General features: G+C 40.1%; 1 protein-coding gene across 1 annotated transcript in view; it reads right to left on the bottom strand.

Annotated features, from left to right (window-relative positions):
- Positions 1–13,148, bottom strand: part of dnah9 (dynein, axonemal, heavy chain 9) — a 137,145-nt gene that overhangs the window by 91,471 nt on the left and 32,526 nt on the right. The window contains exons 31-34 of the mRNA XM_072373573.1: positions 12,459–12,698; positions 12,105–12,265; positions 5,625–5,781; positions 3,422–3,526 (exon numbers count right to left, since the gene is read on the bottom strand). Coding sequence (XP_072229674.1) covers positions 3,422–3,526; positions 5,625–5,781; positions 12,105–12,265; positions 12,459–12,698 — 663 coding nt within the window. The remainder of the gene's footprint in view (positions 1–3,421; positions 3,527–5,624; positions 5,782–12,104; positions 12,266–12,458; positions 12,699–13,148) is intronic.

The raw sequence follows: 13,148 nt of genomic DNA, 5'->3' as shown, positions 1-13,148 counted from the left end.
TCACTCATTTGCAAGTTATTAATATCAAAGGCACTTACCACAAACAGTTTGTAACAGCGTGTCAATTTGTTATGCAGCATTCCCTTTTTTTGGAAAGAAACACAATTTCATCACTAATGCGAGCATGCTATCAGCCAGGGTTCACTGGATGGCTGAACTACCAAGGCTCTGCTTGTCTACATTATGACTGAATGAGTTATCAGAAATGAACTTTCTGTGTATGTCTTGGTCTAAAACTCTGAAGCCCTGCATGTAAGAGGCTTCATGAATTTAACATGCGAGTGTTAAAAGAGCGTAGCAGGTTGACAGCTGGAAAGAGAAGGAACATCTCTTCATGGATGAGTACTCGGCTACAGATCACTCAGTCATACTAACACAACAGGGAAGGGGAGGGAAAGATGCAAAAACAAACAGGGCAGCTGCGGCACACACACACAAAGTTTCCATGAGCACATCACTGGAGCTTGTTTTTCATGTGATGTGACAGCACTGCTGCCCTTCAGAGATATAAAGGTAGGTAAAAGGCAGAAAACACTTTAAAAGTTGAAGAAAATACACTGTTTAGAGAAGTCTGATCCAGTGGGCTGTTAATCCACACTTTTTTCACCTCTTTAAATGGACTATCTGAAGCGAGCAGCATCAGCAGCATATGAACAGAGCAGGTTTGTGTTGGCTGCAACAGAGGCAGAACGTCCCCAATTCATCTCCATGTTGTTGTGTCTGGCTGCCTTCTGTTTGTCTCTGTTTATTTTATGTAGAGCTGGTCCACCACCTGTGTTAGCAGCCCGAGCAGAAGCCGAGTATGTCGGCGTGCGATGCTAGCAGCTTCCACTTTCAGAGGATGGATTAGGTGTGTGTGCTGAGAGGAGAGATGGCTCTGCATTGGCTCCACTGAGGCAGGCTGAGTGCTGGAGCGGGCTGCCAGCTGTCACAGCAGGAGTTTGATGCTGCTCTGTTCTCAAGGTCTGCTTCTCTACTATAAGCCACCATGATTTATTATTCATTACGCCATGCAACACCTATTCATTCTTCTGGCACTTTAAAATTCTCTAAGTACTGTGGACTTCCACAGCTTATCGAGAAAGACTGCCTGACTTTCATCTCTGCTTACAAGAGAAGAAGAGAAGGGCAAAGAAGTGACTTAAGTCTGGCGGTGAATAATGATCTGCTGGAGGAGCTCTATCTCCATTATCTCTACTATCTTTGTGATCATAATCAATGTCCTTATCAATTGTATACATTTTGTTTTGATAGTTTTGCGCATGTATGAAGATAGTGTCAGCACCAACAGCGTTCGGGTATTTAAATACACCAGAGAAACTTCTGGAGCCACGGGGAGGATCTGTTTGATCCAGGATAACAGAATGCAAGATAGCAAAGAAGCTAACATCAGCTGAAACGCACAGAATATGGCTGATTTCTCAAAAGAGTACTGTCATCAAAGCGCTAGATACTTTGGGTCACCCACAGAATCCAACATTCAGTGTGGAGTGAATATCTTTTTTCTTTTTCACTTTCCGTGTTATCATACAGGATGTGGAGGTAGCTGAGGGAAAACATGGACATTCACAGGTCAGTTCATCCTGAGGGCAGGAGAAAAGTTGACAACCTAAGATTCTGCTAAAAAAATTATTTAAGTTATTGTGAGGCTCTGACTTTAACTAACACTGAGGATAAAAAAACCAAACCTTTTATTTGCATACAGTACCGTGCTAAAGTCTAGAACCTTTTCTTGATTCTTTATTTATTGCCAGGTTATAGGTTCAGCAATTTACTAAAACCCGTGCAAACAGAAGTGGAAATAGAGCTAAACATAGCTTGTACAATTCTAATTCTAATTCTAATATTGAAGTCAATATTTGCTATGAGCTCTTTTATTTTTCAACACAGTCTGAACCCTCTTAGACAGGCTGTCTTGTCCTGTCTTCAGGAATAGTTCTTCCAAAGCTCTTCTTTGGATGTCGGCTGCCTTTTGTTCCGTTCTCTGTCAGATGATCCCACACTGCTTCAGTAATGTTGAGGTCCAGGCTCTGGGGAGGATTCATCCCTCCATAAGACCTGCTGCCACTGATTTTCAGTCCACTTCTTGCATCATTTGGCATACCTCAGCCTTTTCTTCCTGTTTCCCTTCCTTAAGAATGACTTCTTGACAGCCACCCTTCCATGGAGACCATTTCTGATGAGGCTTCAGTAGATGCAACAGATGCATCTCTCAGGTCCTGTGTCAGATCTTTACTGGACTTTTTCCTTTCTTAAAGACATCACTTTCAGATACTGTTCATCTGCTGTAGATACGTTTTTAAACCTAACACATTATCCTCCGCTATCTCTTTGAGAAACACCTTGCTGCTGTAAAAACACTATCTTATTTACGTCTAGTATTTTTCATAGATGCAACTTAAGAAATTTGAAGTGTCCATATGACAGGATGCAAGTAACACAATGCTTAAAGATACTATTTAAAATTGAACCTTTGTTGAGCTGACTGTTATGTGTAGACACACTGGTACATTCCTTAAGTTAGGTGCCTTTCTTATGCTTAAATGACTTAAACAAAAATGAAAAACACATTCCTTTGAAAATGGTTCGGATGCAAGGACTGGCCTGAAAATGAATGAAAAACAACCCAATGCCTGCAGAAAAATCTGAAAGACCTCTAGAGAGTCAGGAGAACTATCGCTCTTGATCATGTTAAAAGATTACAAGAAAGTCTGGCTGCTTGAGAGCTAAATATAAAGAAATTCAGGGCTGCTTCAAGACTTCAGCACTGTGCTATATTTATTACTTATATCTTGTTTTCTACTTAAACATATTACAAGAAAGCACTTAATTACTTCACATAAGACAATCCTGCAGGCCACAAAGTAGATTGTTATAAACTGATGTCTGGTGACGGTCGTTATAGCAACCAAGCTCCTTGTCCTAATAGCAAGGTAAGACAACTTGTTTTTGCTAATGTAAAACTAAGAACAATTCATAAACTACCCTAATAACTGTAGCTCATTCTCTGAGAAATGGAGGTTAATGAAGACTGAGTGGCTGCTGCTTGTGCTAAAAGATGTAGATGATGCAACATGAAAAGCACAACAGGTGAGCTTAAGGCTGTTTTCCATCGTTGATCAGAGAAGGCTCTAATTATGAGGAGGTCCTTCAGTGCGAAGGTGCCAGTCTAAGTGGATTAGTCCTCCAGCTGGAGTAATTTATGCTTGGAATCTGCGATGAGGATATTTACTTCTTCAGTACTGCTTTCAAGGGCTTATTTGCATTACAGCTTGGTTTGGATGGACAACTTCACAAACTAAATGAAAACTCACACATTTAGCACCACCGACCCTGTAAACACATACAGTTGCTGCTCTCACCATTAAGTCTAATTACTAAAACAGGAGTACCACGGAGGACTTGGTGTGCGTGTTCTTACCTGTACAGCCACCACAGACAGCACTTCCACAGAGATTCTGTTAAACTCATCGAAGCAGCCCCATGCCCCCGTCTGAGCCAGGCCTTTGTAGATGTCCCCACAGGACTGGTGAACAGATAGTTATTCAGTCAGGGTCATAGGTAGAGACTTTGGCTATGACTTAAGAGTTCTAAAAAAGACCTCACATGTCTATTCCTAAACACTGTTTCTTGACCTTGATGCATCAGGTCAAGCAAAGATGGAAAGCTGAATTCTTTAAGGATTAAATAAAACTACACTGCAGTGACAAATCTGATTACACTTTCACTTAGCTGTAATGTGGGTTACTGTGTTAAACTGCAACAGTTTCAAACATGGACTGGAAAAAAAGCATTGCTCATTTTGCCACATGCCTTCTTACCATGTTGTTTCATGCTATAAATGTGGACAATCCAGTGAAAATATGACACAATTACAAAGGTTGGTCATGAGTTGTGGGGTGGTCTTACCTATTGTAAGACGTTTAAACAACATGTAAGTGCTCTGTTACATCTCGGCTAAAACTGGGCAAAATCTGGTCTTGAAGTGAAAGATTTTTACATGTTTAGGCTTAGCCAAAGAAATTGATTCAACATTTTCCTTCAGCAGAGAAGAGTTGGCAAAATAAATATGAACTACACATGTGAGGCTAACTAGTAACTCTTGTAATCCATTGAGCTAAAACCAAGATAGCAATATGGGACATTAGACCTATCTAACAGTGCTGATTCTGGCAGACTTTGGAATAATTTAAATTGTAATTCTTAAATAATATCAAATTGTTTGATTTTTTTACAGTTATGTATTCAACTGCCCCCTTTCAGATGACCAGAGGCATCTTGTTGTCAGCACACAGTTACTATGGCTTCATATTGATGAAATCTCTTCTAACCCATTAATTGCATCTTATTGTACCAGATCTGCCAGAAAAATATTTAGTTTTAGATCTTCATATGAATGAATGAATGTTGTCTTTCTTTAAATTGAACAAAGTGATCCTGTGTGATATACAAATTATTTAATGATAAGGACAAAACTGTTTGGACTAAAAGAGATCTATAATTAGTTTGAGATAATCAGTACATAATGAGAGCGACGGTTAGATGTAGCATTGATACACGGCTCTTGTTATGGGAAAGGATGATCCAGTGAATGTTAGGCTTGACAAAATAAAAATTGAAAATGCTTTGTCAACAATTAGAGCTCTTCTCATGTCTGCGACTTAGATACTTCAGGTCATTTCATTTAGTTCAGAACCCTCCAAAACAAGAAAAGGACTATTCTGTTGGGAGTCTATTTGGTCTTACTGTCTGATTATGCATGTGGTGAGCTGTTTAAGACATATTGGTAATTATACAGAGGATGTTTGAAAAGAGCGCAGGCTGATACATAAACATGGCCTCACACTAATAAAAGCAGGCACTGGTGGCAAAAAAGAAAGCTAAAATCCACCAGTCACATTTCATGTTCCGTCTAACATTAACTTGAACGGCCCTCCAGAGAGCAGCTGGACCAGGATGAAGCGGACAGCTCACTGTTCTCTTCGATTATAGGGCCAACGAAACCCTCTGATGCAAACTAAAGCTGACTGGAGGACTGATCTAACTCGTTGCTGAGTATGTGTGTGAGTGTGCGTGTGTGTGCATAACAGAAAATGAGTAATAGTCTGGGGCTCTGAAGCCAGCTTCCAGTGTATATGCTCCGCCTGGAGTACATTAGCACTTCTCCCTGTAGACACCTTGCTGAGGAATGTATAGGCAGGGGTACTGTATGCCTCTATACTGTAATGATGTCCCTGTCTGGGGGAGGCAGGACCAAGCTAGATCATAAGATTACACACCTCCTTTAACCACTCTTTTTGCAGAGGGTGTGAATAACAATATACCGAAGCAAGGTGGAGGATAAATACTGAGGGAGCTTTTTGCCAAGGTCTGGCTAGGAAAAAGATCAAGGTCAAGTTAATCAGCTCTTCTTTTAGGAGGAAAGCTAACGGAAGATGAAAAGAAAAAGATGAAAAGAGAAGGGCATAAGGGCGGTCTGACAACTTTAATGGCAAATGCATATCATATCGCTGACAAAGGCAGAGATTAAAAGAAACATACACAATATGTGCTGCAGTGAATGCGTATTTGCTACGTGGACAGCTTTAAACGCAGACAGTTATGATGCAATTGTGTTTGCTCACCTTGTAGTCCATCTGCTCAGAGCAATTAAACACATACACCATGATGCCGAGGGCTCGTCCCAAGTCTTTGGTCGTCTCAGTCTTCCCTGTGCCTGCAGGCCCTGCTGGAGCTCCACTCATGGTCAGGTGGAGGGACTGAGTCAATGTGATGTAGCATCTAAATTCAGTGGAGATATACACATATGCATGACTGCTGAAGACCGGGGACTGACAGCTGACCACAGGACTTTTTTTGTTTAACTGACTGCACTGACCCGTGACCCTGAGTTGGGTTAAGTGGGTATAGAAAATGGATGGATGGATGGATGACTCCACTGACTGCTGATCACATGGTTACAGCTTTCCAGTTATCCAGAGTGAGAAGCCACAAAACACACTCAAAAACATAAAATACCTCTCGCTCTTCTGGGACTCCATTAGAATATAGCCATGCTTTTATAATTTACAACAAAAAAGTGGTAACATTGTTTTTCTTTTCATTTTTGTGTAAATCTTTGTAAATAACAACACATTTAATTAGATGATGCCTTCTTTATGAATGTATTGATTCAATATCATAAAACCTGTCATACAAAACCCCTCTCAGTGTAAGGAATCAGCCATGAAAATTCTGTGGTAACGTGTTAGTTAAAACATTTTATCTCAGAAATGTTGGTTTCCGATTGAATTTGAATTTTGAAGCCATCATTTTAAAACCTATTCCCTGAACCATTCATCTCTACCACAGTTGCACTGACACCAGACTCTCCTGCTTCATCCCTACCTACATTCTGAGGGTTTTCACAAGGGGATTTATTCATCTTAGTCAAGGCTCTTTGGGTCAATACTTTGGGGAATACATGGCCTTAGCTTGGCCTTGAGAAGGTGGGAAAACAATCCTAGACCTGTCAAATGTTCAAAAATATTTCAAACAATATCTCTGTATGGTCTCTCTTTCAGTTCTAAGGCTTTACGACATGATAAAAAAGAAACATCTGATCCTCTTCAGGAGTTGACATATTACACTGTGTAATTATTTAGCAAACCAAGGTGCTGCTAATCAAATATACTTGATGAACTGTTCATCAGCAAGTGTGAGCACCTGTCAGTTTGCTGGTCTGGAGCATTCAGGTGTGTGTTAACACAATGCCAAAAAGGAAAGACATCAGCAATGATCTTAGAGCAGCTGCTCATCAGTCTGGGAAGGGTTATAAGGTCATTCCCAAACTATTTGGAGTCCATCATTCTACAGAGAGAAAGATTATTCACAAGTTGAAAAAAAATGTGTTGTCGTTAGTTGTCAATCTTCCCAGGAGAGGACGTTCCAGCAAGTTCACCCCAAGGTCAGACTGTGTAATGCCGAGAGAGCCGGGCAAAAAACCCAAGAGCTACATCTCAGACTCTACGGACCTCAGTTAGCATGTTAAATGTTAAAGTTCATGACAGCACAATTAGAAAAAGACTGAACAAGCATGGCTTGTTTGGAAGGGTTGCAGGAGAAAGCCTCTCTAAAAAGAACATGGCAGCACAGCTTAGGTTTTCAAAGCTGCATCTGAACAAACCACAAGACTTCTGGAACAATGTCCTTTGGACAGACCAGAGCAAAGTGGAGATATTTGGTCATAATGTACAAGAACGTGTTTGGCATCCAAACCAGCAATGAAAATGGTATTTAAAAAAAAAAAAAAAAATATGTGCTTTAACATAAAAAAAAGAAGAAGAAAAATTAATCAAAATGGAAAGAAAGACACATGCTAGGGATGTGAAATCGGCCCTGTCTTCAGATCATTAGATCGTGGCCACTGTCGATTGCCGATAGACGATCCGACCGAAAATCACTCCATCCCTATTGCAGCCTATTATTTATTTAGAAACATAGGTTTTGCGCCACATCTGCACAGACAGAAGTGTCTGTGGCTCAAAATTCTATTTTGATTTAGTTATTTGTGTGAGGAGCATTTCGTTTACGCACGCTGATCGCCCGATTTAATAAAGTTATTGTTGTTCAAATATATGCGTGAATAATTTCTTTTGTGACTAAAAAGAAAGATGATATAGCACACCACTTGTGGTGCAGAGAAAAATGTTTGGTATGCAAGAAAGAAGATGAAGAACAGAGGAGACAAAAACGCCTGCGTCCGCAGTGAGAAGGAAAAAAAGATGCAACAGGGTGTAATTAAGAGCTTCATTTTCACTCCTCAGTTGCACAGATCAAACAGCTCTGTATGCAGACATTTTGCTCCATGAGAAACATTTTTAAGTACACAGTAAAGCGCAGGTTCTAGAGATTTTTCTTTCACATCTTATGACACTAAATGAATGCAAGATCGCCATTTGAAAAAAAGATCACGATCCTTCCTTCGATCACCAACAGAGGATCCGATCGAAAGTCACTCCATCACTGATACACACGTCCAGAGCTACTGCAGCAGGCTGTCACTGGTGCAGCATCATTCTATAACCATTTTACGTTAATGCTGTTGGAGGTCATTCTTCATTAAATCATGGGGTGGTTTAGGTTTTTCTTCAATAAATAATGCTCTGGTGTAAAATGTTGCAGTTCATCTGAAGTAGTATTTACCTAATTTTTAAGACCTAGTGAGGACCAGATGATCTCTTATTTCTTTAAATGATGGCCTTTTTCACAACTGTAGCAAACAAAATCACACCTGAATCTTTTTTGTTTCTTATTAGCACAAAGGAAAAAAAAATCACAGATACACCAGCTACAACAGTTTGTCCATTTGTCCAAACCTTGATCATTATCAAAAAAAATAAATAACTTGTCAGTCAAGAACGTCTCTTTGCCTACAAACACAAAGAAAACAGATAAATGGTTGTAGGTAAGAGTTTCCTGCCCTATCTCCATTTAAATGATCCACTTTTCCCTTGAGAAAAACTCTCTAAACTAAACGGCCTGAATTTCTGCAACAGCTTTACAAGATCTCTGAACAGCAGTTTACAGTACAACTGACAGAACCTGCGTTGACATGGTCTAATAATCAGCTCTGACAATGTCTTCGTGTCAGCACAGTCATTACCATAAGTAACATCATTATATGCTAATATAATCTGAGCTCCTGAGCTTTGATTGTCCCACAGGCTGATTAGTGACGCTTCTCCTGCAGAACCTATCACGACTAATTAACAGCCTGTCTTGTATCCATAAAAGTCAGCAGTGAACTGACAGAGCCAATCAGAACTTTATTGATCAGGGCAGGAAACACAGTGGGTTTTTTTCTTCGAATATCGATACAGCAATGATTTTACTAAGCTGCTGGTTAACAGATGATGTATAGTAGTGGCAAATATTAGAAAGCATAACGATAGGCAGAAGACAAATGATCCCATCTGTATACAGTGTATCATCCGGATACCAGTGCCAACAGGAATTATGACTCTCCATTGAAATATGGCCAAAAACCTCACAATGAGTCGCCAAGGAGGCTGGATAAGGATGTCCTGCACAGAGGACTACAGCCAGATGGGAGAAGTGAGAGTGAAACTTAACTAGACTGTGACAAGGTGACTTGTTTTATTACAGTGTATTTAAAAGCACCAGCTACATATAAGTTTATGGTTGGATCCCATCCAACATTCCTTTCTTTTAGTTTGTGTGTGTGTGTGTGTGTGTGCATGTTGTGTGCATGCTGAAATTTTTAATAATGGTGAATATACGAGTATTGAGTGAATGTTAACACTATGCAGATAGCATTCCTGCTGTTATGGATTAGCATGAGTTCCTTTAGCTTAATCATCCTGCTGCAAAGGGTGAACACACCGTGCAGACTACAGCCAAAGTTAAACTAGCACATACTGTGCAAGCCAGTAGTTATTTTGTGTAGATTTATGTCTAAGTAGATTTTACTTTGTGTTTTTAAAAGCAGTGGTTCATTAAAGAATTATAACTGAATTCACTTTACCTCTCTCCATGTCAAACTCCTGCTGCAAAATCTTTTTATCTCAGACTTTTCGACCAGACATGGTAGGAAGGTATGTTCTGATTTAATTCTTTTTTCTTTTTATGCAGTCATTTATACAGGAGCTGATGTAAATCTCTTTCATTAGCCTTGCTGTTGGAAGGTGCACAGCAACCTGGCTTCCCTGTGCCTGTCATGCTTTGACGAGTCAAAATACCTGCTTTAAGAGAGATCTATTGATCATTCACTGACACGTTGTCATAGCTAAGTGGGAACGAGCCATCATTAATTCATTATTATTATTAACGTGATCATTATTGATAGCATCTGTTAACCAAAAAGGAGGAACACAATGAAATTCAGATATGTCTGACAGACTTTTGAGACCGATCAGCCACATCTAATGACAATGATGTGACTGGACTACAACACACGAGCAGTAAATGTGGAACTTTGTCCATCAAAATCAAAGTTTGAAACACTTTAAAACAGCCAGTTCAGCATCTGACAGAATACAACTGAAACCTTCTCACGTGCTATCTGTGCTTTAGTGATATTGATGAACTTATTAATTCAGCATTCACATATTCTTCTTCTTTTTCTTTTTTTTTATAAATCAGCTTTCCTTCCTGCTTTGGCTGCCACAGCTGTGATCCTGATTAACCAGCATTGGAGTAGCACTCATTGAGATCTCAGCTGTTAGGGTTGATTAAACCGAATCACCTGTGGATACCCTGGATGTGTTGAACCTGCTTCGTAGTACAGGCCCCTGCTGGAACTGTATGTACTGATCAGACCTCTCAGAAGGTCAGGAACAGTTTCACTCAGTCCCTAGGTCAAAACTATTGAAAAAGGAATAAACAGATGTCTGTTCTCATTCCTTTCAATTAAAAGATTAAAGCATTGCATGCAGGAGTATTCATTACCGGTACAACACAGCAGTAACAGTACTGTATGTGTTTTTATATATGTTGATGGTCCTGTTCAAATTAAGTTTCTGTTATCTATGTCAATTAAGTGTATGGAGTTTTAAGCTCAAAATAAATGTTGGCAGACATTAGACTCAGGTGCATGAAGCATTCCTCTCGTCTGTTGTGCAGAAAGTTGTGTTCCAGTATCACGCACCAAATACTCTTTTAGCTGTTTGAGCTGTTTTCTCAAGTCACAGATTAAAGGATCTGACACCTGGCCTCCTAGTCCCTGGTCCATTGTTGCAATGAAAGGCAGTGGCAAACTGTGAGAGTTGCAGTGAGGACATGCACCATATGGTGAAGTCTTGCTACACGGCTGCTGATCTGGCCATCAAAGCCCATTGTTTCTGCTTTGTTCAGGCTTCAAAGGGACCATTGGTCAGCATGGAAAGCCGCACATTCAAACGCTGCAATTTGCCAAAGGACTCTGGGAGACAGGTATTCATCTGTGTGTAGTTTATCAGGTGTCCTGCAGAAACATGTGCATATGAACAAACAAGCTGTTGGCAACATGCCCGCGCTGAGATGTTCTGAAAGCTTTTGGTTGTTGTAGGTGTGCATAATGATTCAAATGTAAATTCTAAGGAGGCATCACATAGTTATGATCAGATGAGAAGCCTTTATCACCACTGACCTACATGAAAAGCAAAGACTTACTGTCATCAGCATAAAAGGAAGTGTGGAAGGAGGTTTCTTTTGTTTTTCAAAGAAACAAAGAGACAGGTGTAACGTTCTCTCTTGTTTGAAAATCAGTTAAATCAGTGAAAAAACAAGACAAATCAGGTTTTTTTTAAAGCTAAAGGGTCAGTGACTGCTCACACATATGTTGCTGCATTTAACAACCAAACATAGGCATCTGCAGTAATATTGCAATTTTCCAGACATATCTTGGATGTAAGAAAGCAGAGCTCCGCTCCAGGGTGTGATGTAGCTCTCAGCTGTGTTTGTATTCCACTTTTTCTAAAGTACAATTGAGGAGCAAAGATAACACGTACATATTCCTATATTTTTTGAGTTTGTTTTGAGTTCGGTGTCAACAGAGCAAACAAAAAAACGAAGGCAGACGATCCACCCGACTTCAAACAGCACTTCTCTGGGTCCGCAGCAATACACCCAACAGGTGTGAAGCACATCAGATGATTTTTCAAGAAACACAAAAAACACACACACAGACAACTGAGCGACACACTGTTGCCTGTCTGAAATTAAAAACTCACAAGCTAAGTCTCAATCCCAATGAAATGTAAATGTATGTAATGTAATTTTTTTTGTTGCTATTTATTACAAGCTTCATGTGGAGCATTTTTTACTTCAGGTGAGTAAACTGAGCCTTTATCAAAATGCCAGCTTTTCTACTTGAACCGAGCAAAACCTATTCATGCAGGTTTTTTTGACGCAATTATTGAAAATGAGCATAAAACAGGTGAACATGGATGGAACTACTGGCGCAAAAGCTACTAAGATCTTTTGTCATAAATTTGCACGTTTTATCAACTCTTTTTGTGACATGAAAGAATGGAAAGCTTAAAGTAGCAACGGCGCACTAATGAGCAATTAGCTTGACTGTCAGTGAGTAAACGAGCAGCAGATGCCAAGAATGACGCCCGTACCTGTCTGTTAGAGGAGTGATGACTAATCGTGGTGTGTTGCCCAGATATTCATAGGAATAGAGAAACTGGGCATCACAGATGTTGGCAAAACAATGCCTCTCTTTTTCATCCCAACGATGTCTGAGCTGGGAGAGCCACACAAAGGCCTGAGAATTCTCCACCTTAAAAAAAAAACAAAAAAACAGAAAGATTTAACAGAGAATGCCAAGGGAGGAGATAAAGTCCAAAACAGTCTGAGCTATTCCACCCTCTAATTATGCTAATAGGATGTCTAAAAAAATCCGGCAGCAATCTCTGTGTCTGCAAAGGATTTCAAACATTCCAGAGCACATTTATCACCCATGTTGCTCTCACCCTCTGAGTGATCATCTTGGCCACAACATCTCTGGCGTGAACATCGATGGTGCAGATGGTCATCACTTTCTGCCTATCACCCGGTGTAAGCTGGCCAATCAGCAGGGAGATAAGGGTGTTGAGCTGGGACACCTGTTTTCTGTGGTACTCCTTCATGGAATTGTCATAGCCTTCCTCAAGACGGGTGAAAGCCATGTTGACGTCAGACGTCCACCAGATCTGAGTGCAGGTCAACGCCACCTGAGCGGGGAATTAGAGAAAATGAAGGAAAACACATTTAGATTTGATTAAATTCATGTAGAAGTGTTAATGCACTTAACATCACACAGATTCTTTCTGTTAGTTTACCCATGGCCATTGTGTAATTAGACACCATCTATGTCATATATCATATATTTCCTCCATGGAAGTGTCCACAGTTGGCCGTCATAACAATCGGCTGTAAATAAATGCTTGGATTGAAATTCAGAGGTTTCACTTGTCAGCTGTGGATTCTTTGCTGATCAATGTGGGGAATCAGCTTCAAGCAACACTGAGTGGTCTGAGCAGGTGTTGTGTTTAGCTGGGTATTAATGGACTCAGTGTTTATATACATTTGGTCTTGAAGTCTCTTAATTCCTTTGCAGTTGGAAAGGGGGCTGGGTGTTATCAAATCTGTTTCTGCAAAATAACAAGGAGTGTACACAGTGC

The sequence above is a fragment of the Leuresthes tenuis genome, unplaced genomic scaffold (genome assembly GCF_036924035.1).
Source record: "Leuresthes tenuis unplaced genomic scaffold, fLeuTen1.0.hap1 SCAF_20, whole genome shotgun sequence".
Lineage (NCBI taxonomy): Eukaryota > Metazoa > Chordata > Actinopteri > Atheriniformes > Atherinopsidae > Leuresthes > Leuresthes tenuis.
Note: the sequence above shows the minus strand (reverse complement) of the source record. Positions and strands in the feature narration are given on the sequence as shown.